Source organism: Falco peregrinus, chromosome 1 (assembly GCF_023634155.1).
Source record: "Falco peregrinus isolate bFalPer1 chromosome 1, bFalPer1.pri, whole genome shotgun sequence".
NCBI lineage: Eukaryota > Metazoa > Chordata > Aves > Falconiformes > Falconidae > Falco > Falco peregrinus.
Genome location: NC_073721.1, coordinates 97826253 through 97853230, shown reverse-complemented (window position 1 = coordinate 97853230; position 26978 = coordinate 97826253). Strand labels below are relative to the sequence as shown.

Genomic DNA, 26978 nt, shown 5'->3' with positions numbered 1-26978 from the left:
TAAGTTTTGAAAAAATAACTAGGGAATAAAGCAGATGCAATTAAAACATTACTTTCTAACTCAGACGAAAGTTTATCTACATTTACCTATGTCAGATATTGTACTGTTTAATTTTTTTATTGTTTTTACACATTTTTAATAGGTTTGAAAATTAAAATCTTGTGCTTTTAACACTTTGCCTACAAAACTAATGAATGGAATTCATTATTAATCAACCAATAACTTTTATCAATCAATTCAATAACCTTGACAAGCTAGTACAAAATAGTTATACTCTGCTTTTAACTCTGAATTGACTAACAAGTTACCTGCCTTTAATGAACTTAACCAATGCTTCTGATTAACATCTTTCAATATTTTCAAGTTAATAAATGTCACCTTCACACCCATAAATTTAAATTTTCATATTTCAATTAATGTATTAGAAGTAGGAAATGAAGTATCAGGCTTCCTTAATTTTTCAAATCTCCACAGATTTCTTAACTCTGAATGTATCAATCATTTAAATGACATGCCTGGATAAACCTGACATGAAGACTACATCTCTCAGTAACCTTTATCAAAAGCTGAGTTAGTATTTCCACACACTCAGCTTTCATGTGCTTATGTCATTACTTCTAGCAATTCAGCCTGGGCAACAATAAATAAATATTAATATGATTATTAAATTTAGAAGGAAGTATTAATTTGACAATCTAAAATACGTAAGATACACACTAAGCAAATCCGAAAACCTACTGATATTGTTTAGTTTTGTGATGAGTATCTCTTAGAATAGAACAGAATATTTCAGTTGGAAGGGACCCAGAATTATCATCTAGTCCAACTGCCTAACCAGTTCAGGGCTAACCAAAGAAGTTAAAGCATGGTATTAAAGGCATTTTCCAAATGCCTCTTAAAACACTAGCAAGCATGAGGCATCAACCACCTCTCTAGGAAGTCTACTGCAGTTGCTTAAGCTTTAAATAGAAGAGCAGATAAACTACGATTAAATAGTTTCATTTATACAAAGAATTCCTGATAGAAAAACTGGGAAGGAACACCTTGTTCACATCAAAGAATTACTTACCTCTAACACGCTCTATCACCTTGGGTCTTTGAAGTTTAGATTTGGGAGAAGGAGAGTTGAATCTCAGATACGGTGCTTTTTTAAGTGTGCTACGATGGCCCTGGTAAACTGGTTTCCCATAAACTTGACACAGATAGTCTTCACTCTGTACCACTGCACTTTCATTCACAGGTCCCTGACACACAGAAAAAAAAAAGTTTACAATTGACGTACAAAATTTTGAACACATCAGTAGTGTTGTAAAGTCTAGAGGAAAAAAAGTAAGAAGTTCTGCAGCAGTGTAAATTGCAAGCACACAAGAGAATTTATGCGTACAGAAGACATACAAGAAGCTCACGAACAGCTGAATAAAATAGCAGGTACTGAGTTAGACAAATTCGTAAGACAACAATAAATTTTACACTGTTATACACACTTCACTTAGGCTTCTACAGCACATGAAAACAAGGACAAATCATTTCACTTTCATTATTAGTTGTACATACAAACAATTTTTCACGTGAATACTGCTATCTAAAGCATAGCAGTCATTACTAAAAAAGAAACCAATTACTTGGCAACTCACATCTGCCCTTTTTCCTTTCCTGTGCAAACTTTCAGAAGAAAAGGAAGTTTTAAACCTCTGTTTGCTTGTGTTATCTTCTGCTTGCTTCTGCAATGGCTTAGCTGCAGATAAAGGCTTCTTTGTTGAGCATCCTTGGATTTTTTGCGTTTTTCCTTTAATTTCTTTATTGGTCTTCATAGCCTTGATGTTTTGGGCTCTCTTGATCCATGGGACCTTTTGATCATATTTCACTTGTTCCGGATCATTTCTTGCCATTTCAGCCTAAGGATAAAACATAAACATAATAAAAGGAAATTTTTATCTTCAAGGCTATTAGAAGAGTCTGTGGATAACTTTGAAGTTCTGAGAAATGGCCTGTTTTTCATGTTAGCCAGCAACTGTGACCAGTGATTTTCATTAAGCAACTGAAGTTTTAAAATAGAGGTAAATATTTTATTACAACATACTACATGCTAATAATAATAAGCAGTTTCCTCATGTTTTCAAGTTATGAGTGAATCGTGTTTAACTATCGACATGAGAGAACTACGTAAGGTGGAAAAACATAACACAAAAACCTGAGCTCATTTCTTCCACCCATACCTGGATTTCTACGCTGATTGCCTTAATCCACTCATCCACAGTCTTTCTGATACGAATCTCCTCCAATACATCTCTGAAATAGAAGAAAGAATTATTTTAGGTCAGTGCTTCTTAAATTGCACAGATTTGTTCCTGGGGAAGTAGTGACCTATAAACACTACAAAAAGAGAAATCCAGAACACGGACAGTAAGATTATGTACCTGTACAGCCTCCAAAAGGCACTAAGCATAGCCGATCTTAGTACCCCTAAACCTAAATCTGTTCTTATACAATACCACCTGTAAATCCCACCCTGCACTAGTACATACTAACATTATTACAAACATCTATGAATAAGTCACAGTCATGTGTTAGTTCCCGTTTGGATCAAAAACTGGGGAAAAAAAGGCAATAAAAATATCCTAAGTCACAAGACAAAAAGCAGATGACAAGATCTAAAAGATAATGATAGCAGACAACATGCCTGAAATATAAACATGAAGAAAATAGTTACCTTCCTCAGGAAAACACAAGATGAAGTTGTATTTTAATAGGAAAGTTTTCATTATGATTCAAGCAGGAATCCTTTACACAACTAACAAAGCGGAAGTTCAAAAGCCAAAGATCTACTGTAGGATGACTAATTCTATAACATTGAGGGGCTTATGAAGCCTCTTCTGTTCTGAATGATGAAATTACTCTTTAAAGTTCCTATTCATGCAAGTTTGTCTACAAAAAGCTAAATGAGCCCTTGTCATGAAAGCAGAGCAGTTTGTGCAGATGATAGTCTCAGAATTCAGATTTACCGAGAAGCAAGAGGTACTTGTCAAAAAATTCAATTCACATCAGGAGGGTCAAAAAAACATTTGAAGTCCAAGAAAATCATCTAATGATTGCTAAGAAGAGTAAGTAATTATTTTTGGCAGGGAAGTGCACTAGTTCTTCAATGCATGGAATTAAAAAAATTGAAAGAGAGGTGATAAAAGGTGAGCATATACGATAAGCAGTCACACAAATTATTAAATTATAGGGTCTAACCTGTCTGTAGTCAAGGCATTAATAACAGTATACATGGCATCTCCATCTTTTGCACGAGTAACAGCTTCCAAATTTTCTTCAAGAATTTTTTTATGGTTTTGAACTCCTCTCAAAATCCTTTCAGCATCCCTCAGTACAGATTTCGGCACTTTAACATTTTGAAGGATGGATGGTTTATTGAGCAGATGATGTCCAGGAAGATCAGATGCAACAGTAGGCTTTTTTGACTAGAATGGAAAGAGAACTTCTAGTTTTTAATCAGAGATTGTAATTTCAATTTTTGACACACTGATCAGAACTCCTAATATCTATTGTCACATCAATGCCCATCATATGAAATACTGTTCATGTGTACTATCCTCAACTTCAATTACTCAAGAACATTCAATATGTTGCAAATATACTTAAAAGCCAAGCAAATGGAAAGAAAGCTCTAAAATGTGAAATGATATAACGTACGAGAAGCAATGCCAATGAAGCTAATAAGCATGTGAGAAGATGTCAATTAGATACATTATGTAAATGTAAATCTCTCCATATAACAGTAGTTAAGTATAATTAAAAGCCTAATAAAAAGCAAAGCCCTCTAAATAACATGAACTAAATTTGGCATCAATCTACCCCAAGAAACACCAAGCAAAAGATGTAAGTTTTAAAAACAACAAAATAAACCCCTCAACAGCACCATGAACCTGTCACCCTTTTGCTGATTTTCACTTTTCAAAAGAAACAATGAAGCAACTATTAGACTTTTACTTTGCAGAGTCCTTTTACAGAGATAAAGGCCGAGCATATATTAACTGCTCAATACAAAAGGAAGGGACACAAGTACACAGGAAACAAGGATCCATACACTATAGTTCTCACATTCATTCTCACATCACTGAGGAAACCCAGAAGTCCCCTGGTAGAGTGCTTCATTTTCCAGAAGGTGGCGGGGGGATGACACGGGACAGATGGGGAGGACAGCAACCACACAACCACACCCCCCACACCCCCCCCCCCTGACAAATGTATATAAAGAAAAAAAAACCCTCAAAACAAAACCAAAATACCCAAACTTGAGTAGACTCTGAAAGCATCAACTGAATGAACAGAAAAAAAAAAAAGTCTCACAGATCACAAATCAGTTTGGGCTTTAAGGTTACTTTTATCAAATCCAAATTAAAAGAAGGTTATGTTCTGACAGGCATACTACCAAAGCATAATGGGCATAACAAAATGGAAATCAACACACTGATCCCATGATCTTGGTTTTTCCTGGTGAGAAAAGGACAACATACCAAATTATTTACCAATTTTATATAGGTTTTCATTTTATAATTAAAATTTTGACAAATACTAGCTCAACAGGACAGGTGAATGTAAGAAATACAGATACATGTGCAATTGTAAAATGATGTAGACTTGCCAGTTAGATCATGAAATGGTAATTATATTTGCAGTCCTCACTATGCCCATTTGAGACAGCAGTTTTCTGCCTGACATTTGTATTATTCCCTCTCACTAAGACTGAATAAGACACATCAAAGAACAAGCTAAATCTTGAGTAATATAATCTGTACATAATAGCAACCTTTTCAGACAGGTATTCAATAGCTACTGTGGTGTTATCTCACTGCAAGCACATTCAAAACTGTTTTCAGTATTACAGTATTTAAAAAAAACAACTAAGGCATAAAAATTCAAGGTATACCTGAATAAGATCATCCATGCCTGATATCCATGAATTTGCTTCCTAAAAATACAGGAGAGCAGCTATTGAAACTTACCTAAAGACAGATATCAAGGTAAAATCTAGAGGAGATATTTGATAAATTTAAATGGGCACAACAAATTCCTTGTGAACTACTAAATCTTACTGCACACTTCGATTAGAGCACCACCTTCTGTTCCATCACACCCTGTCTCAGCTAATTCACACCTTTAATTTTTTTATATGACAAAGCTAGTGGTGATTTATCCCAAGCACTTATTTTCTCACTCTACAAATCTCTCAATGATGACAGGTCAATAGCTACATATCTAATTGATTCAACTCCACATTTGCTGAAGTCATCACCTCTGTCTTCCTATTGACCTTTTTCGTAAGGAAGAAGAGATCTGAAACTATTTATGTCAACTGTGTTTTTCTCATCTGCCATTCCACCTCCCATCTCGTCCTGTTGTTGCCTATACTAAAGTACATTACTCAATTAAGCTTTTAGCAATAGTAGTAAGCAAGTATCTCCAACATAAATGGGGCACGTGGCACCTGTTCTCTTTATTAAGAACAGTTAAACGTGCAGTCCGCTAGTATGTTAAAAAAAGCTATGAAACAATGCACCAGCTGTACTATAAGACAGCATGTTTTCTAAAGGTACAGCAGCAAATAACTGCCATGTAATACAAAAATATTTTTAGGGAAATATTCAGCTGAAACCTTCAATCCAAGAAGTGAACCAACAGAATCAAAGCTTTTACGTTCTAAGCCAATTCACATATCTGTGAATTTTCAAGGCTTTCTTCTTTTCCACCACGTGCTTTTACAAGAACAGAGGGGACCACAGTAGGCAGGCTAAATGATCACATATATACCTTGCTTCTACATGGAACCAGATTAACGAACAGATAAAAGCCTCAGCTGCCAAAAGCCAGAGACAAGCTACATGTTGCCAGCACAGAACCATTCTAGCACTAAAAGGTACAAAATCACTAGCATAAGAAACACTACAAAGATGTATGCCAGGCAATTCTTTGGAAACAGTACTCTCTACAAAAAGAAACTGCAAAATGAGAAAGGAAGTAGCTTAAGTACTTAAGTCATCCCTACAGTTGACTGCAGATAAATAGAACATTGTTCTTTGCCAAATGGGAATGTTACATCAGTTCTGCAGTTCTAGTATCACAGCAAGACAGCAAGCAGAAAATGCGCTGAAAATATCCAAAACCAATCAAATAAATAAACCACTTTTTTTTTCTTTTTTAACCTGTTTTATGTTTGGTTGAATGGTTTCAAGAGCCTAGTCTGTTGCATACTCATTGAGACATATTCAGGTTCAAAGCCCTTTCACATACAAAGGATGCAATACTTCAAGCAATTGTAAACAAATGTCAGTCTTTTTACAGAGGTAGAAGCAAGGGCAACACTTTTACTGATACCAGACCTCTAAGTTTTTCTCCACGTTTTTTACTCCCATTATTCAAACTCTTGGTTATTCTGATAACAGGGACTTTACCTGTAGCATGTCTTGTATTTCTTTTCTCAACCGGTCAAGATCTTGAAGTAAATCACCCGCTTTTTTTACCGTTTTCTCAATTGAACTGCAATTTTGAAAGGAGTTTTCAAAAGCAGGGGACGAATCTGTACATAAAGCAGTATGCCTGACGGGAGAAACACTCCTGATTAAAAGTCTCATGGCTCCTTATGTCACCCAAAAAAGTAGCCAACTGTGCAACTAAGCATGAATTTAAAGTACAAGAATACCAAACCTTTATATAAAATGGAATTTTCTCTTTCACCTGAGGTTACAGACAGGTTATTGGGTTTTCTCTGCTTACCGCTTAATGCCTTGAGCTTTATCCTTCTTTTTTCAACAGTGAAACCACATCTAAAACTCAAATCTAATAGAGCAACACTCAAACTGGATACCTCTCCATTTGAAGCAATTAACATTTTTGTCTATACTTTCATAAATAAGACAATGTATGTGTAGCTGTTTCTCATTATATTAGTGAAATTATGCCGTCAAATTATTGCCTGAAGAAAATATGTTTCAGACTGGATGGCTAAGAACATTCCCTCACCCACTCCAATGCTTACAAATTGTTAGGCAGATGCTGCTTGTTCCCAACAAAGTGTTCTCATACAGCTCCCATAAGCAGGCAACTTGAATGGCAATTCCACTTTAATACTGCCTGTATAGCTGGCTTCCTGGCACTACTCTCCAAGCTGCTACAACAGAAGAAATATACTCAGAAGACAGAAAAGCACTCCAAGTGACACCCATTGACTTCCAAGAAGGGTGTTACAAACGACCTTTAGCTACAAGCCTTCATTTACCTTCAGTACAACAGAAATGCAAAAGTAGCATAGAAGTACCAGTGCTGCAGTGTTTTACTTCCAAGTACAGCTTTGCCAGACTCAGGGACCATACCAGTGACTCCGTTACACCATCAATACCTAATACACCTTCCCCAATTAAAACAAACAAAAAAGTCTTCCTCAGTTTTGGACTGTTATGTTTATTTACCTGTCTCTCTCGAAATGCCAGCTCATTTGATTACTGTTTAATGCTGCCTTCTTGGAATACTCAATTTGCCTTGTTGGCATTTCTTGAGAATTCTGAATATGCTCAAGAAGTCTCCCTTCACCTAAGGCAGAAGAAAGAAAGTTAAGTTTGTTTAACAGATGTAATAATTTCTTTTCCTTTACCAAGGACAGTAAAAATAATTTTAAATTTTAAAATACAGATTTATTTCAAATAAGGCAAGTCACATAAAACCACTTACACTAATCTACCTTTACTACAATTGTTTTACATTAGCAAAGTGAGGAAAAAAAATGAATGAAACTGATGGCAATTAACTGAGTCACAGTGAAATATTCTGTGCATAATGCCACAGATTTCTTCTTCCTTTGTCTCATTTCATTTATTCCTGGACCCACAGAACAATAGGACTACATGACAGCTTTGTAGAAGAGGGGTAGAAGGCACAGTCTGAGAAGGATTGGATAGAGACACAAACAGGCATTTTTTCCCCGACGTTAGAGTACAATGGCTGGATCTTTCAAACGTTCTTCCTCAGTCCTAGATCCTCAAACAATTCTAAATGCAACCAACCAAAACCAGATGCTTTATTTTTTGATGAAATGTTTAAAACTGAGTTTCATGTCACTAAAGTGATCAAAAGCAGTAAAAGAAAATTACTTTACATTTGCTTTACAAATGCTGTTTTCATTACAATAGCTCAGAGACCCTGTGGATCCATGTTTTTGAATTGAAATTTTTTTTTTCCATCAATGATAATGAAAAAGTTATTGAGTAGCTCCCAAGTTTTACATTATTCTAAATAACCTTCCCTACACCTGACAATGAACACTCATTTCATTTTTTCAGCTAAGAAAACATTTCAGTGAGCAATCACGTTGAGAGACTATAGGTTAGATCAGTGCAGTCACTAAGTCTTTAGTTAATTAAGTGGATTGTTCACAAAACTAACCCTTCTCAAAGGTACTTTCAAATACTCAGAATATACGTATTTAAGTGCAAGCAACTGAACAGCTCAAAGTAAGTGAAGACCACACAAAGGAAACCCCAAGCCATACTATTCATGCCAGTGGAGAACAGGAGTGTCTTACTCACCATACCTTCACTTGGGGATTTGGAAATATTTTTTTCTGTTACAGAGTTTTCTTTCTTTGAGATTTTCACATATTTTGATACAGGTTCTGGAGCAGACCTCCGAGGAACCGGTGTCTCTAGAGTTTTTTGTGGATGAACACCATGACATTGAAATTGGCTTGAATACGCTTCAGGGAAAAAAAAAAGTAAAGTTATTTAAATGTTAACAATTTTCTCCATAGGAAAAGAAATCTAGAAAAAAAAACATGGCCACATTATGAATTTTTCACAGAAATGCAAAACATTACAGAACTAGTTTAAAAAGTAAACAGGAAGAAAATGTCATACTTGCAAGTAGGATGAAGCGATAAACACACACCCCTTCCAGCCGTATTACGAACTAGTTCATCACAAGCTTCCATACATCTTATTTTTCGTTAAGATTATTTTAGGTTAACTCTAGGCCTCTCCTGGTGCAGACTAAGCCCTTAGTAAATACAAACCTTTCACTTTAAATTAAACTGGAACATTTTCAGAATATGTGGTATATGTTACATAGCATATTAGGCAAAAAAACCAATTACACAGAAGAAATGTTTACCACTTATTACTGATGGGATGTACAATCCAGTATTAATGGATATAAAATTAATGCAAAACTAGTACTGAAAGTAAGGTATTAAGGATTTGTCTTCACCTTGGGCTGGTGCACCACTGCTAGGAAGTAAACCCCTCTGACACGAAGATACTTCATTAGTAAGCAATTGCTGTTCTGGCTTCTCAAATTGTTTTGTCATGAGACTGGAAGAAGGTACGTGAATTTGCTGGAAGCCACCCATGTTGACTGCAGAGCTGATGAGATGAGACTAAGAGACAAAATTACAAAGTATTTCTGATATATGCATTAGCTTCCCCAAGAAAAACTCTAAGCATGAATACTTGCCATATAATCATATTAAACAGATTTGGACATGATATTTGAGATAAAAGTAGCCTACAACAACCTTGTAATACAGACATGCTTGAACACTGTTCTGCCTTTCAAAAAGCATGCAGGACTCTCAGAAGAAACTATAAATGTTCTTAGATTTTTAATATGACTGGCTACTTTTAAAATGAAAGTTTCCTCAATTAACAAAGGTCTAAACAATTTCTCAGTGGGAATGAGAACATTTCACAGTTTTTGCATTTACTTTCACAGACACGAAAATGGGGCGGAGTAGAGCAGATACATGGGACATAATGAGAACCAGAACTTTTCACAAAAAGCTCTAAGCTCAGTACTGGCCACTGGATCTTTCTTTCTAATACTAAGACATAATCCAAATTAAATTGAAATACAAAAGAAATTATAAAGCTTCTGCATTGTTACTCAGATACCTGAAAATTCATTTGTTGCTCCTGTAACTTTTCCAAATGCTGAATCCGTTGCACCATGAATGCATTCATTTGCTTTTCAAGCTCACTGACTCTTTCGTGACAGTGGTGCTTCTCATCTGGAGTCTTCATATTTATTTGCTGTTCAGCAACACACTGCAGTTGTCTGTCTGTCTCCTGTAGTTTATGAAGTAATGCTGAAACCGAGTTAACTTTTGCTTCCAAATCATTTTGAACCTGCAAGAAAGGGAAAAACAAACCCACCCAAAAAACAAGGAAGGGAAAAAACCTTACTGCAAAAGAGGTGCAAGCATGAAGAAAAGAAAACCTCCTTCCCATCATCATGGAAAGATTTCCTTCCCAGAAGACACAAATAAAATCCTAGTTAACCCTAACGTTTGCTGGTTTAGCATTAATATGAAATTATTCTAAAAGATAAATCAAATGGTCTTTGTCCATTTGCCCATTTAGCCAAATCCAAATTAGTTCTCTCTCATATATTGGTCAGTCAGTCAGTCAAAGATTACTAACACACAGAAAACAGTAAGCAGCTACATTTGGTTTCTTACTCCAGTACTGCTAATTTCAGGCTTGCTTAGAACATCTACTACTTTAAGTGGACAAATAACTAGTATTACAACAAGCCACTTACTTTAAGAAGTGGAGCTGTAGTAGCAATTGCAGCAGCAGTTGCTGCTGCGATGGTGGTTGCAGAATTAGCTTCTCTGTGCGCTGATGTGGTGTCATGATGAACACTTTCCTTTTTTTCTGTAAAGGCATTTCCTAAGAACTGTACCTTCACCTCCTTAAGTACAGGAGTATTTTGAGTTCTATAAAAATAAACAAGTGCCTGTAAATAGCATTGTTTTCTCTATATCCCTTCCAAGCAAATGATTTCCCACATATAGCATTGATATCACTACTTATATAAGCTTTTCTCCTGAAGCTTGAAGGATAGCTTGAAACCTAAGAAACAATTTTATTCTCATCTTTTAGCATGACAGAAGAAATTTCTCAGAATTATGTTACATATTCTAATATAAAAGGCATATCCCTGTGCTGACTGCAACCGCAACAAAGAATATGTTTACAGGTTGTATTTTGCAAAGTTCAGTGTACTAGTAGCAAAGTCCAACTAAATTTCCAATCTTCAAGACTTCCAGCCTATGGATGAACAGTATGTATAATATTTTTAAAGACAGAAAAGGACACGGTTTTGGCATGAAATGAACTTTCTATCAGAGAAGATCTTGCCTGACTCTTCTATCATGAAATCATACATTAAAAAGGTCTGAAGGCATTACCTAAAATATACAAAAAGTAAGATACTCCAGTGAGCTCTGAGTGATAAAATAAAAACACCTTCATAGACAGAAAAAGAATACAGAGAACAATAAGGAATACTTTTTCCTTACTATGCATTTTGGTAGAAATTGAAGTAGTAGTATAGTAGTATATCTGTACAGAAACAGAACAGCTGAGACACTAACAACAATACATACTTACTTTTGCTTTAATACTGCCATCAGTGCCTCTTTCTGGCCAGTAGCATACTGAGAAATAAGAACATCATCTGTGGGGAAGGAGATAAAAGCATACTTTTAAAAAACAGACACAAAACGTATATTTTAGATGTAGACACAAAGCATTATTCCAACACATACAATTTTGCTGTGTGGAATCTGTTCCCTGCACAAACCACATTATCTATTGAGATAATAAATTGTCTCCTGTCACTAAGCAGCAGACTTAAATCATGAGGACACTAAGAGTAGGCTTGATTTAACACAATTTTATATACTATTAAATGTTGGTATCAATAAAATCTTTTTGGTATGATGTGAAAACAATACCTTATCTTCATAAAATGGGGAGGGGGAAATACCATATAAATGGTGATTTGAGCCCAGACAACCCATTCAACAAAACCCTGCAAATTCTAACTTGAAAAAAATTTAATTAAAAAACCCCAACTCTGATATAAATAATTTCCCTGCAGTAATCATAAATTGCAACAAATTTTCTAAATAGCTTTAAATTATGCTAAAAGGATTGCAGGCTTTCCTTCATCCACTGTTTGCTGGGCAGAAGTAACAAACCAAGATGCAGCAGGTTCAGTTTTTCTCTACTGCTGATTACACACAGCTAGTACACACATGCTGATAAGCCAGCTAGCTGCTGCCTCTGTAAGCATAAAAAAAGGAAACTGAATTATTGATTTTTGGCCTTAAATGGGGGTATTGATTAGTGTTTCTTTCCTCTACATAGCCACAGATACCCAATAAATTTGCAGATGTGTATTTTCTGTAAAAAATCTTCACTTCCCCAAACCTGACTCAAACTGACTGGCAGATTCAGAAGTTAAAGGAAAAGGCATTGACAATGTGATTTCTTTGATTCTTAAGGATTAAAAATATACTTTTTATGGTGTAGGTTACTTGCAGAAAAATACATATTTGTAGTACAATTACTCACAACAGGAAAATGCATCCAAACATGGTCCCACCCCCAAATTCTGTATTCAGAGACACGACTAGTTTGAATAGCAAAAGGAATCTCAATATTCTGGTGCACTGGTAGAAGTTCCTCTCAATCACAAGAGCTACCTAAGCTAGTGTAATGCCAGCAAGAACGAAGTAAAATCTGCAGAATTTAAGAATGTAAATGGCAATCAAATGTTATCAAAGAAACGTTTGAATATTTTCACTCAAAATTTCTATATTGAAGAAAAATATCTAAGATAAAATTAAAGCTCTCTTTTCCTCTAACTAATCAGTTTTCTTACACAAAAAAGGCTGTAGCAGTACATTGATGCATCTCACCTTTAGGTCTTCTGCTCTCTTCCAGTAGCAGTGAAGGATCTTCTTGTACTGCAGCTTCTCTAGGATAATCCTTCACAAGAAAAGCAGAAAAGCATATGTCAAAGCCCCTGGTATCAGTGGCCAAAATTTTAGAAGTGACTGAAACTGCTGAACATACAAATGTGAGCGTCTCCACATGCGAACACAAGGTCTTGGAACAAAACATGTTAAGATCTCTACCGCAGAATAATCTGGACTTTGTAGTCAAGAACTCACATGACATTTTAGGAAAATAAACCCTAGAAACAAAATTCAAATTAAAAGTATATATTGTAAGTGCTGATTAAGTGTATTCTCATTTCTGGCCAAAGAAGTAGTAGTGAAACTACATACGTCTAAGTTTATACAAGGTGCTAATCTCAAACAATTCAGGATTACCCCTACACACAGAATTAAGTCATAAAGGCAAGTCAGGAAAACAAAACCCTCTTACTTAACCACCATACTTTTGAAATTTTTGTTCAGCTCACTAGCCCTACTTTGAGCCATTCAGAGACACTGCTGCAATCCTTCCACAGTACAGGTTAATTTTATCCTCCTGCATTCTTACCCTATATGGATGCCCTAGAGACAAGATTCCACTTTATGTAAGGCATAACAAACAAATCAAAAGGAAATAAGCCTTTTAAGTATTAAAGAGTTCCATGTAAAATAATTTCCATTTCATTATTTATGAAGAGAAAAAGCTACAAAAAGTTTTAGGGTTTTTAACAAATATTGTGCCATCTGTAATCGCCTTTTCAAAGGAAGAATTACACTAAAATTTGAAAACAAGCCTTGGTATTAATTATGCAACATGTAGCAGTACAGTAAAAACAAAGCCCCTCTAAAAACTTCAGCATTAATATCACATTAGTGGCAACAGAGAAGAAAGGAGCTGCACAGTAACTGTGCAGAAGCTGAGCCAAACAAATATTTGCTATGCTTTTACAGAAGCTACAACTTTTTGAGAAAAAATCCTGTTCTCTTAGTTAAGGATTGCAGGAAGCAACAGTAACTTTCCTTACCATCGGTGATAAAACCATGGGCTCTGTAGAATTTTCTACTGAAAGCAGATGTTCTGGATGTCCTTCAGTACTCGGGACTACTAAAATAAAAAGAGTTTTACTGTGGTCATAACGATTTGTTATGCATTTTCAGTATACTTTGACTAACCCAAATGTCAACATTTCCTCTGCCTGTATCTTTGAATATCTAAATGTAATGACTTTCATAACACACATGACCACATCATCAAGCCGAAGCTTACAAATATTAATTAATTCTGTGAGCCTGGATTATAGACTTGTTTTATAATACATGAAAAAGTCTCTGAAAAACAGAGCATTAAAAAAATCGACAATGTCTAGCTCAAATTCAAGTCTAAAGATGATAAAACATAGAAAGTACTTGTCTAGAGAGACAACTGTAACTATATGATAACACATAATACTGAGAACAGTACACACTTTAGTTATGTCAGACTAAACTGTCTTCCTAACACTGTAAAAAGAACACCTTTGGAAGCTGTTTGAACCTTGACCCCAAAAAGACTACAATTCCTAAATGCCAAAGACTGTAATTGATATGTATTTTAAAGAAACAAAATGAGTATTATATCTGAATAGGTAAGTAACTGAGATTGTGTCAGTTTTGAATTTGAAAGGTACATGGTACATTGCTACAGTCCCATTCTATTACAAAAAGACATAAAATTATGTCCTTAATACTACAACAAATAGTTTAAAAGAAAAGTTCCATATAAGCATGCAATTTATTTTTTTTCCATTTTGTTTACTCTTCTGGGTGAGCTTCATTGGTACTGGCAGTTGACCAGTATATGCTTTTTGTGTCAAGCAGGTCGGGTTTAGGAGGGGTAGGGCTGGTTTGTTTGTTTTCCAAAACCACAAGGGAAGAAACATAATCTTAACAAGTAAAATTTAAATTTATGGTAGAAAGCAGGAAAACTTGGGGTTTTTCCTAATTTTTTTTAATAGCTAACTGACCAGCTCTGAAAATCGTATTGCTCCATAAAAGCTGAAAAAACTCTGCAAATTAAAAAAAAAAAGACTAGAACTGAACGACTTTCTTAGAAAGCCTACTTCCAACATTTAACGTTTTTTACCTTCCAAGCATCAAAAAACCACTTCTTTAAAAAGGCAAGCTTGTACAGCTATAGCTTGAACATCTACCAGCTCAAACTCTCCAGAAAACATCTTGAAAGAAGCAGCTAAAGAGAAGTGTTTAAAAGACTTCTGATCTGTCTTCCAGTACAAAACCACAAAATAATTCACAAAATTTTATGAAAACACAAAGACAGCCCAAATACTGGGACTACTCAGGGCTGTCTGTTGGCAGGAACAATATTGTTAGGCACAGATTTGCTTGCTGACTGTACTTCGGGCATGAAATTGAAGAGATACATACGGTGTCTAAAATGGTAAGTTACAAACTGCATTAAAACCTGACAGACTGGAAAGGCATTTCCTTCTTAACTTTCTCATTTAGGTCCCTGTAGGCACATGGTTTTTCATTAAAACCTTCCTGCGCAGGACATTTGCGAAACGCCACGGTGAGTCACGACTCCTCTGATAAAGGGGAGAGCTGCCTAATAATTAAGGAGTTAGAATCTGGAATCAGGGCTGTCCTGCGAAGGGAGCTCCGGCTGACCAGCTCACCCTGCCCAACGCCCTCTTCCCGCGGCACACACGGTTTGGGGAAACAAACACAACTTTTTGAGAGTGCTCGTATTTGCAGAACCAGAACACCCGAACGCCTTAATTATAAAGCTACCAGGTGACTCGGAACATGGCGCGGGGGTGTTACCTCAGCGCACGGTAAGTCACCCACCTGGCGGGGCGCTGCGGGGGGCGCTGCGGGGGGCGCTGCGGGGGGCGCTGCGGGGGGCGCTGCGGGGGGCGCTGCGGGGGGCGCTGCGGGGGGCGCTGCGGGGGGCGCTGCGGGGGGCGCTGCGGGGGGCTGCCGGGCACGGAGCCCCGCCTGCCGCCCGTCCCGGGGAAGCGCAGGCTGCCCCACCTGCAGCCGGAGCGGCACCGGCGGCCTGGCAGGGAGAAACCACCTCACGCAGCTTCTTGACAGCGATCGTCACTTTTTTCATACGGCCACCAGCTCCCGTCACAGCGTCGATGGGCTTCTCCCTGTGGACGCCTGTGGAGTGAATGAGTACGTCGCCCGCCGTGAGGCTGGCCAGGGAGTCCTGGCTGAAGCTGGAATGGCTTTCCGCTTCCATGAGGATCTCATCACGCAGGTCTGGAAGGGAGGCCAAAACCGCTCCCCTGACAAAGCGGCAATCCCTGCGGGACGGGCGCTACGGCGGCAGCGGCAGCCTCAGCCGCCCCGCCGCCCGCCCCCGCGCAGAGACTGCAGCCAGAAGGCTCCGGGGAATAGCTTCCCCCCCCGCGTCCCGGGCACGCCACACGGACAGAGAACACCGCCGCGGCCCGGCCCGCTCCCCGCCGCCCGCACCGGAAGCGCCCGCTGCCAGAGCAACGGCGCCAGCCTGCGCCGCCTCACGCCCGCGCACAGTCCGCTCCTCAATAGTGCCCGAAGGAAACCCGCGCCCGGGCCCCGCCCGCTGCCGGTAGTGCAGCGAGGGGGGCGGATAACAGCGCTGCGCCGCGGCTCGGCGCGCCCAGCTGTCGGTGAGTCCGCGCTCGCTGATTCGCCGCTGTGGCGAATCGGCGGGGCCCGTAGGGTGGTAGCGGGCCGCCCCGCCCCTCCTGCGCGGTCCGGGCTCGTGGCGGTGCGGGTGAGTACGCGCGCGGGTGGCGGCAGCGCCGCTGCGGGGCCGCTCCGGGCCGGGCCGCCTCACGGCAGGCGGGCCCTGCGGCGGGGGGCGCTGTTAGTGGGGCCGGAGCTGTGCCGCGCTCGGCGGGGAGGCAGGGCCGGAGGGCGATAAAGGTGCCGCGGGTGCCGGAGAGTCCGTCCCTTCCCGGGAGCCATCCTGGTGCCGGGGCCTTTCCCTCGGCCCGGATGGGGGGAGGGGGCGCGCTCGGGTACCGCCAGCGGCCTGGCGGGCGCCGGGTCTGCGGGCCGAGGTTGGGCTCGGCTCTCCCTGGGCAAAGGAACTCAAGGTGCCCTTGTAAGTAAGGAGCGGAGGGTGTAGGTAAAAAAGAAACAAAAACCGAACTACTGTGAAATTCCATTATCTCAAACCACTCCAGCACAGGGGTTGATTTTATTGGGTCAAAAGTATCAGCCAGGCCTAACCTAACTTAAATAGGAGCACACTTCTGGAAAAATATGTTTTCTCCCAAGGTAGATGCCCTTGCATGTGTTCAGTCTGCACAGTGAGGCCCTTGGGCTGTCTGATTTCAGACATTGTTAATTCATCTTTGGCCTTAGGAGGCCTTTTACCATTGAGCCCTTTTTTTTCTTTCTTTTTTTTTTTTTTCTTTCAGAGCAGGGTCTAGCTCACAGCTATGAGATCATGCATTATAATAACCTGTGCACCTGGTACGCCTTCCAATCCAGCCACCTTCAGACCAGCCCCTTTCGTATCTCACCATGTGCCTCTGAAGGCTGACCATAGTGTGCAGAGGAAGAAGGAAACCTTTCTGTAACTGCGTTGCAAGCAGCAGCCCAAAGGAAAGCAGCTCCAGGAGCAGGGAGAGCCCAGGTTCTGCCTTCCCGGCAGGACAGGGCTGCTGCTACCACCTTGCTGGGCTGGTGCCGAATGAGAGTGTTGGCCACTCAGGCACGTGGCACCAGGCGTTCAGTGTTAAATTGCCTCTTGCCCTGAATTTTACGTGATTAGTTTAGCAGCCTGCTTGTTTCATAGGTGTTCATAGTTTGATTAGATTCAGTAAAAGAGCCCTTTAAATCAGTGAGGTTTTTAAAATGTGACGTCAGTCAAGTTCTAGCCTAGTAATTTCCAACAATATCTGGACACATTTCTTTGACTTGATATTTTTGTTTATCTTTTCCTTTTTATGCACATGCAGAAACACTTGAGTGGTGTTCTGTGTGTACAATTGGAAGGGAAGGCTTAAAAAGAATCATGGCCATCTATGTATAGAATAAGTCATACCTACACCTAATTCAGACTTGTTAATCAGGATAACAAGCGTGTAGGATTTACGGTGTCTCTCCTTAGCCCTTCTCCCCCGGTAAAATGTAGCTCCTTACAAAAATGTTGAAAAAAACCCAAAATACAGGGTTTGTTTAGTTTCCATGGGAAAGGATACTGTTGACTCAAGGTTAGGTAATAGACACCGATGTTGATTACATCAGTGGAAAAAAACCACCTTCACTGCATTTTATAGTGCATGCTTCACCTGTAATAGCTCCAGGCTGTTCAGTGGATGGAGGTTTTTCAGCCACCCGGCAATATATTTATAATAATCAAAAGCTCCATTCCAGTTATTAGCGCTTAGGAGTTGAATTCACAAGCCCTCTGCCTCTGAAGGTCCAGAGGTCCAGCTGGGGAGGCTGTATTCCCACAGATAAGTTTTAGAAGAGTTCTGACATCCTAATTCTGGCTCCTCTTCCTCCTGCCATGGAAGCAGGTGATTGACACAGGTTAGCTAGGAACCCTTAACCTTAATCACTGTTTTTATTTAATAAAGTAGCTTCACCTTTTAAAAAAAGCTGTCATTCTGTAGTGATTTCATGTTTCTGTGGCAATGGGAGTGGCAGCTGCAGCAGAAGCAAATATTAGAAGTGTTTTCCACATTCTAAAACAGGGCTGGGATCTGGAATGGACCTTGCACAGAGAATTGGTTTGAGTAAGTCTTTATTATCTTTGGAAAGAGGATGGCAAATCCATTATGCCTAACCATGAGAAATCTAAAACCTTAAGTTATCCTTAACTGCTAATTTTGCTCAGAGAGGCTTATCTTAAAAGAATTCTCTTTAGAACATCAAAATGTATTTGGAAGAGCTCCAGGCCCCTTCAGGAAGGGAGATTTCCCAGCTGTTGCTACTTTCCTGGTGAATCAGCATGTCCAGACCGTGTGACCCTTGTTGCAGAGGTTTATTCAGAGATACTTGCTTCCTTCAGTGTGACATGTTTAAAAGTGCAATACTGAATTTTCAAATTACATTTACCCCAGAGGAAACAAATCCAGGCTCCATAGGCTTAAACCTGAAGCATGGTGGAGTTGTTCGAGCAGCAGTGTAACATCTGTGCTGTGTTAGTCAAGGTGCCCAGCCCCATAATGGGCTTCTCCATCCCCCGTTTGGTTTTTTTTTTCTTGTTTCACAGGCTGAAGGGAAAGGGGACAAACAAGAAAACTTGAAATTAGGTATTTCACAGAATCAGAGAATGGTTTGGGTTGGAAACGACCTTAAAGACCACCTAGTTCCAACCCCTCTGCCATGAGCAGGGACACCTTCCACTAGCCCAGGTTCCTCCAAGCCCTGTCCAACCTGGTCTTGAGCACTTCCAGGGATGGGGCAGCCACAGCTGTTCTGGGCAACCTCTTCCAGTGCCTCAGAATTTCTTCCTAATATCTAATCTAAATCTACCCTCTTTCAATTGAAAGTCATTCCCCCTTGTCCTATAACTACCTGCCCTTGTAAAAAGTCCCTCAGCTTTCTTGTCAGCCCCTTTAGGTACTCGAAGGCTGCTATAAGGTCCCTCTGGAGCCTTCTCTTCTCTAGGCTGAACAGCCCCAACTCTCTCATCCAGTCTTCACAGGAGAGGTGCTTCACCAGAGTGGAGTACAGGGGGAGCATCCCATCCCTCGACCTGCTGGCCACGCTGCTCTGCTGCAGCTCTAGATTTGATTGGCTTTCTGGGCTGCAAGCACACATTGCTGGGCCATGCTGAGCTCCTCATCAACCAGCACCCCCAAGTCCTCCTCCTTCGGGCTGCTCTCAATCCATTCTCTGCCCAGCCTGTGTCTGTGCTTGGGATTGCCCCAAGCCACGTGCAGGACCTTGCACTTGGCCTTGTTGAACTTCATAAGGCTCACATGGGCCCACCTCTCAGGGCTGTTGAGGTCCCTCTGGATTGCATCTCTGCCTTCCAGCATGTTGACTGCATCACTTGGCTTCATGTCGTTGGCAAACTTGCTGAGGGTGCACTTGATCCCAGCATCCATGTGGTTGACGAGGACATTAAACAGTGCCAGTCCCCATACTGACCTCCGAGGAATATTTGTCACTAGTTTCCACTTGGACGTTGAGACATTGAGTGCAGCTCTTTGAGTGTGACCATCCAGCCAATTCCTTATCCACTGGGTGGTCCATCTATCAAATCCATGTCTCCAGTTTAGAGACAAGGATGACATGTGGGACAGCGTCAGATGCTCTGTACAGGTCAGGTATATGACATCAGTTCCTCTTCCCTCGTCCACCAACGCTGTAACCCCATTGTAGAAGGCCACCAAATTTGTCAAGCACAGTTTATCCTTAGTGAAGCCATGTTGGTTGTCACCAATCACCTATTTTTTTCCACGTGCCTTAGTACGGTTTTCAGGAGGATCTGCTCCATGATCTTGCTGGGCACTGAGGTGGGACTGAGCAGCCTATAGTTCCCCAGGTCTTCTTTATTTCCCTTTTTAAAAAGGGAGGTTACGTTTCCCCTTTTCCAGTCAGTGGGAACTTCACCAGACTGCCACAACTTTTCAAATATAATGGATTGTGGCTTCGCCACTTCACACCCCAGTTCCCTCGTGACCTGTGAATGCATCTCATCAGGTCCTATGGACTTGTGCACCTCCAGGTTACTTAGATGTTCTTGAACCTGGTTTTCTCCTACAGCAGGCAGTTCTTCATTCTCCCAGTCCCTTGCCTTTGCCTTCTGCAACTTGGCCTGTATGGCTGGAGCACTTAAAAAGACTTTAGGAATAAACCTGATATCCCCATTTCAGGGAACGCTCAGGTAGTGCATTTTAGATTTTAAGGCAACTGCCTGTAATTTATAGCTGCTGAACAGGTGCAGTAGAGCCATATAATTTCACTGCCTGCTATGTGGCAAGTGTAAAATACCTGTAGAGGGACAAGTGCTTCAGACACTTAAAATCAGATAGTGCCATTATGCTGATTTAAATCAGAGCTATTTCCCAAATGCAAGTGTAAAAGCTTTGTAGAACTGCAGTTCAGTAAATCTGTAATTTTAAGATGCCAAACTAGTTGCAGAAGAACAAAAGGTCAGGTTTGTTATAAAGACATAATGAAGAAATACTGAGCGTGAGAAAATGGCACTGACAGTTGAAGCTTTTAGCTTTCTGTGCTTGGGAAGAGGACAAAAGCCTTTCCTGTCCTCTGCAGTTTCTAACGTTGGTTAATAATCTACTTAGTGACAATTTATAAAGTCAGTTTGATTTTTCTTCTGACAGGCTGAGAAATGAGAGAGTGGAGTTGGCATTCATTTTCACTAGTTGTTGTCCCAGGAGACAGTCATGTCCACTTCTCTTAAAACAAGCTAGAGGTTTATATTAACCTGAGTAACACCTTATTTCTTCTGAGCAACCATATTCTGTAGGTTCTCCGTAAGAGTAACCTGTGTGACCTGTCTGCCCATGAGGAATTGTTGGTCAGGGGGTGGGGGGTGTATGCGTCTTAAATCCATGAGTCGTACATGCTTTTCACCTCCAAACCCTGAATTGGCTTGCTGTGCAGTGATAAAGTGTAATGTTAAGAGGCAGATGTTACAATAGCTTTGCAGCTGGGAAGGAAGTGTAGGGAGAGTGCATGCTTGTGAGAGCTGCACAGTGCTATTTTTAGTTGCTTAGTTTTCGTTCTGTTGTAGAAATAATTATTAATGTCTTTTTGTTCTTGTTCAGAAGGCTTGCTTGCCCTCTCCCTTCCCCCTGCCAGAAGACTGGAATAGTTTAAGCCTTCTAAAACATGAATGTCTTCTTCAAAATTTGGCAAAGTGTAATACAAGATGAGTTCGAAGTAGCCCTTGCTAAAGGGCTAAATGAACTTTTTTCACAAAGTAATTACACTTCAGTGCTGGTTTTTCTTCCATAAGTTGATGTGAATTAAGCTGAAGGATCTTGTTCTTGTCAACGTGTAATACTAGCTTGCATTATTGTCTGTGATAGGTCTTACGTAATACATAAATTAAGGGGAAAGAGTAGCTTTCAGTAGTCTTGTAGGAAACCTGCAGGGATACTTTCAAGCGTTAACTTGTTTACCGTTGGATTAGGAATGTGACTCTTCCTTGAGGATGCCTGCTTAAATTCTTGGATTCATGGCTGTTCATTCTTCCCTTTTTCTTTGTCTGTTTTGCTTCCTTTAAGGCCATTCTCATTCTTCTATCTTTTCTTGCATTTAATTCACTATATTCAATGACCAGAACATTTGCTCTAGTTTAAGTGTTTGATGAGAATGCAGCTATGTAGAAACAAGGCATCTGCATGCTGGCTTATGCTGCATCTATTCAGAGTGTCTACCATTTTACACTTGCTTTTTTTCCTTACTGTTTTTGCAGATGATATCTAAAGGCACTGAAACTCTAAGGCTAGAAATTGTTATTGCTTGCTTCACCCCCCACTCCTGCCCTAGTTCTACTGTGTGAGTTTGAAAGCATTTCTGAAACACTTTTTTTCTTTTTTTAAAAAAAGTCACTTTAATGGTTTGAAATGCTTAAAAAGTGTTAAACGGCCAGCATTTAACAGGTGGATCTGGGAAGGTTTCATGGAACTGATCTTAGATGTTCTTTTGACTTAATACATTTCAAATAGATAATTTTCCTTGAAGTGGATGGCTTGAAAGTTTGCTAGTAAAGCTGCATTTAAACACGTTTCAAGGATGTATACAATTACATTCTGTTGTAAAATGTTGCAGTTCATATGTATGCTTTTTGTGTGAAACTCAACTTTTATCTTCAGAATAGGTGACTCAATCACCAGTGGTAGAATATGGCTGGACAAATATCAGAATCTGATCAGATCAAGCAGGTAAGATGCTGTATTCATGAGTGGTGGCTTTGAAGGTCTTCTGTTACTTGGTCACATAGAGTAAAAGGTGTAGGGCATGGTGGACAAAAAAAATTAAGTTATCACCTGAGTTAAGACTACTTCTGTAGCAACCAAAATTTAAACATTTGATTCAAGTACTAGCAGCATTTGGTGTTGAAATCTTCTGACTGATAGTAAATTTTTCTAGTGACTTGTCCTTTAAATGACAGTGTCACCAGATGTCCCATGCAGCTGTGTGTAAGAAAAATTAATGTAGAATCTTTTTTAATTCTCATTGTCCAATTTTTATTTAATAGTTCAAGGAGTTTCTTGGAACATATAATAAACTTACAGAAAACTGCTTCCTGGATTGCATAAAGGATTTCACTAGCAGAGAGGTTAAACCAGAGGAGGTAGGTAAATGCTTTTAATGACCCTTTCTTTGGTAAAATTGCTGTGTAGCATTCAAATTTCAGAAGTAACTTACGTTTTGATCTTTCAACTAGCTAACAAGCTAGGCAGCAGTCTTTAGTGGAGTATAGGTATCCGGCGTGTAGCTTCCAAGTGAGACAGGAAGCAGTTAGTGGAAGAAATAGCTTGTCTGTAGTTCTGCTTCTCCAAATACATCCAAAGCTGATGACAAATACTTCTTTGCATCCTAACAGTCTGTTTACAAAAGGAGACTGACCAGCCAACTAACCAACGATGTGTTGTCTGATGTATTACATCATCAGCTACAGACAAACTATGGGCTTCTGATGGATGGTATCTCTATGGACATGAAAGTTGCCCACCTACAGTCTGCATCTCATTCTTTGAAGGCAGAACCCTACTGAAATAGTTGTTCACCTACCCACGTTCTCTGCATTGTAGTGAGTCATGGAAACACCGGCCTCCAAAGCTCTGGCTGTTAAATCCACTTCTCAGCATTGCAGGGAGCTCCATCACGTAGTTATCTGCAAAAAAAGATTAAGCTATTGGTAAGATTAGTTGCATAGGTTTTGCCTCTCCTCTCCTGTTGAGAGGCTGTTTCAGAATCTTGTAATTTTGTTGGTTAAGAGTCTAATAACCTTTGCTTGACTCTGCTGGCAGGGGGAAAAAACCTGAAGTTCTAACCATTGGTTTTGAGCATTATCTGCCTCCTTGGAGTTTAACTCCTCAGCACAGGCAAAAAAATCATGTCTCCTTTCAGCTTCTGTTCTGCTGTGCTAAACAAAGCTCTCTTAGCTTTCCAAGACAGATTCCTTGTTTCCCTGATCTTCTCTGCATCTGCTTTAGTGGAATTTTTATTGATGACAGGAGGTCAGAATGATTCTGGGTAAGGTCTTGTTACTGTCTTTTACCAACTCATTTTGAATTGCTTGAACAATACAAGGAGTGCCAGTTAACAGAATTGACAGAAATGTTAGCAGCACAATCTCTTTACCTTTCTGGAATGATACTTGATTATTAGTATAATCCTCTACTATATTAGTAGAGGATTATACTTCTTTCTTCTGCCTCCCAAAGTGTTACTAGAATTTCTGTAAAAGTAATGGTTTGTGTAGTCTTTTATTAAAGACCTGGGATTCAAAACTGAAGAATGCTCATTGGAAAGGAACTAAAGATTAGACCCGAAGAATATTCTTAGATTCTGATCTGCTGTTTTTTGCACCTGTGACCTGCAAAGGGGCCATGTCTGGTAGTACAGGAGCCGTCTGTTAACGATGAAGGCTAGGAAGAAACTTTCTTACGGGAAGTTTTGTCCGTAATTATCCGTTACGGGGTTTCTTCCAGAGTATCTGGTTCTGGCCCATGCTGGAAACGGGACACTGGTCTAGATGGACCACTGGTCTGATCTGGTATGGAAATTTTTATATTCCTCTTTAAAGTTGTAGTTTCTTGTTAAATAACTAAGATTAATACCTCCATGAACTTCCTTTAAGATTCTGCATTTGAAGAAACAGCTTCTGACCTCTTTCCCTACTGCAAGTCTAGACTTCCCTGGGAACTAGATCACAAATACCAAGCTTTCTGGGAGCAGTAGCTTGGGGTAGTTCCAGAATTTGTTTCCTAGTGAGACTTAACTCCTGCTTAACAGGTTTTGCTGTAGCTGATGCCAGGTTGAGGAGAGAGAAGGGTGGGTAGTGTGCATAGCTGCCGTGGGTTTTTTTGTCTTGTTCACTTTCAGCCCTTCTGCTTTTTACATCCCTTTATACTGAGCAAAATCAAAGCAATTTCTGGTTTTCTAGTAATCATGCAGAGCAGTCATCTTTCCATCTAAATTTTTTAACTTTTACAGTGATAGCAAGATTTAGAACCATGATACACAATATCTGGTTGGTAGAACTGTTGCTTAGAAATAATCTCGTAACTCTTTCTCTACTCTTAAAGAAAGGAAAAAAAACACCCTCTAAGTTTAAAAAAATAATATGATGGTGGAGTAGGCCCTGGTATTTATTTCTTTGTCCAGCTGACTGATAGAACTTCAGAGGGTGCTCTGGTTGCTTTTGTGAAGGTTAAGCAAGCAGGTACAAGCAGACTGATAAGAGCTAATAGAAAGAAGGTCAAAAAAAGGTTAAACTGAGCTAGCACAGAGTCGACCATATTTGGTTGTCAAAAATAGTATGTGTTTGTAAATAGAATTAAAAAAAGGATACTAATTCAATAGATCTAGTATTTATTGCAAAATAAAATGCTTTATATACTTTAATTTAACAAGAGTACCCCAAGAATGAAATGGTAATATCTTCTGGACCTGAAATGCTTTCCATGAAGACTTTCACATGAGAGCAAACATTTGAAGATTCAGACTCCCACAAAACCTAAACGTCACGATTTCCGCTGCATAGAGAGGCTGTGCACATTTAGGCCCTCATCCTGAGGCTTAACACAGAATGTGAGATGTAGTCACCTAATAAGTTACCCTTGTATATGAGTATATTTTGGGTCCTGTCTGGGGAAGTGTTTTAATTACTGTTTAAAGCCTTGTTTCCCTCTTCCTCTAGATGACCTGCGCAGACCACTGCCTACAGAAGTATTTAAAAATGACACAAAGGATCTCCATGAGATTTCAGGAGTACCATATTCAGCAGAATGAAGCTCTGGCAGCTAAAGCAGGACTGCTTAGCCAACCTCGTTAGACAAGAGCACTCTGTTCAGACTTTACAAGCAGTGCCAGTGTTCGTTGGGCAAGAACACAATTTGGATTTTCTTACTGTCAGGATGTATGTCCAGCAACTCTGAAGAAAGTTCTAGATGCCGTTCAGACAGTGGAAACCATGAAGGGTTAAACAAGAAGTTAATCATGGTGGACTGGCAATGGAGTCTGTTTCTGAGGTCCTTTTCACTCTGCAGCGGAGTAGTATTGATACAAACTTTTCCAGGGCCCACAGACTGGTATGTTTAAATTTCAGGGGTGGTGGGAGTGTTATACTTCCTGTCTGCTAGGGTTGGTTCAGATGAAAAAAGTGTAATATGGGAAATACACTGTTTTTTTATTTAATTCAAGTGAAATAAATGGGAACTGTATACTTGTACGTATGTTCTTTCCAAAGCTGTATTTTTAGGACAGCGCTTGAGAGCAGTGTTTTGTTTACTGTGGTCTCAGTCCTTAGCTACTACAGAGTTTTGTGCATTCATTGCTGCTTTAAGTTGCTGAGAGTTAACAGAATTAGTGACTTCGTTTCAGCAGCTGGGGATTTGTGAATATATTATTTCTTTTAATTTGGGAAGAACTTGTGTTGAGCTGCCTTCACAGAGCCTCATGATCACTCTGACTCCTAGAATGCTGGATGGCGATGATTAGAGCATCAAGCCAAGGGTAGTTATAAATGGCAGGCAACTGCTGTAACTAATGAGTGCAGGTAGGCAGGGATGTGCTGCCAGTTTATCCCTAGGTTGTGTTTGCCTTGTGCCTCACCAGGTCATTTACAAAGGATGTGAGTGTGTCATTAGCAGCACTTGTGCTCAAGGCAACTGCTATGCACGCCTTGTCTCCCTCGGGGTTCTCCAAACCCAGCTTCCTTGCATGATGCCAGCACGGTGCACTCTGAGCACTAAGCTGGCTGGCAGTTTTCTTCTTTAGTTGTGTGAATGCCAACAGAAAGTATACAGTATGCACAAAAAAATACCTTTTTTGCTGCTGATGGAGTACAGAGAGAGGTGCGTGGAAACTACCTGCTCTGATGTTGTGGTTTAGAAAAAACACCAGTCCTTTGAAAGGATCTTGGTAGCTGAAATCCTGCAGCCAGACTGTTAGTACAGCGGAATGATAGCTAATAGGCACACTTTCCTTTAGTTCAAACTAATAAAATACAGTAACAAAAAGAACTGAACATCAGGATTAC

General features: G+C 39.8%; 2 protein-coding genes across 9 annotated transcripts in view; one reads left to right on the top strand and one right to left on the bottom strand.

Annotated features, from left to right (window-relative positions):
• The window catches only part of KIAA0586 (KIAA0586 ortholog), a 73262-nt gene extending 57585 nt beyond the window's left edge, over positions 1–15677 (bottom strand). For 4 of the 7 annotated variants that reach the window (XR_008746645.1, XR_008746646.1, XM_055800599.1 and 1 more), the window contains exons 1-15: positions 15626–15677; positions 13804–13883; positions 12758–12827; positions 11442–11508; positions 10588–10765; positions 9939–10172; positions 9256–9424; positions 8585–8746; positions 7467–7587; positions 6453–6597; positions 4931–4972; positions 3235–3461; positions 2217–2289; positions 1635–1895; positions 1070–1244 (exon numbers count right to left, since the gene is read on the bottom strand). Coding sequence is in view for 5 of the 7 variants with exons in the window: in XM_055800599.1 (XP_055656574.1) it covers positions 1070–1244; positions 1635–1895; positions 2217–2289; positions 3235–3461; positions 4931–4972; positions 6453–6597; positions 7467–7587; positions 8585–8746; positions 9256–9424; positions 9939–10172; positions 10588–10765; positions 11442–11508; positions 12758–12827; positions 13804–13821 (1942 nt within the window). In the remaining 2 variants the exon portion in view is untranslated. The remainder of the gene's footprint in view (positions 1–1069; positions 1245–1634; positions 1896–2216; positions 2290–3234; positions 3462–4930; positions 4973–6452; positions 6598–7466; positions 7588–8584; positions 8747–9255; positions 9425–9938; positions 10173–10587; positions 10766–11441; positions 11509–12757; positions 12828–13803; positions 13884–15625) is intronic. The other 3 variants (XM_055800610.1, XM_055800592.1, XM_055800606.1) reach the window with 3 other exon arrangements.
• A 712-nt stretch (positions 15678–16389) lies between these two features.
• On the top strand, positions 16390–26168 carry TIMM9 (translocase of inner mitochondrial membrane 9). 2 transcript variants are annotated; one of them, XM_055800622.1, is made up of 4 exons: positions 16390–16544; positions 22582–22650; positions 22968–23063; positions 25638–26168. In XM_055800622.1, the coding sequence occupies exons 2-4, from the start codon at positions 22612–22614 to the stop codon at positions 25770–25772; spliced, it is 270 nt and encodes an 89-aa protein (XP_055656597.1). In that variant the 5' UTR covers positions 16390–16544; positions 22582–22611; the 3' UTR covers positions 25773–26168. The 2 variants fall into 2 exon arrangements, with proteins under 2 accessions (XP_055656597.1, XP_027640879.1); XM_027785078.2 differs by lacking the exon at positions 16390–16544 and adding an exon at positions 16650–22264.
• The last annotated feature ends 810 nt before the right edge of the window (positions 26169–26978 follow it).

Excerpts from the sequence above, each read along its gene's own strand:
- TIMM9 (XM_055800622.1), top strand. The coding sequence starts at position 22,612 with ATGGCTGGACAAATATCAGAATCTGATCAGATCAAGCAG. Across the intron at positions 22,651-22,967 it reads AATCTGATCAGATCAAGCAG|TTCAAGGAGTTTCTTGGAAC; the intron begins GTAAGATGCTGT and ends TTTATTTAATAG. Across the intron at positions 23,064-25,637 it reads GAGAGGTTAAACCAGAGGAG|ATGACCTGCGCAGACCACTG; the intron begins GTAGGTAAATGC and ends CTCTTCCTCTAG.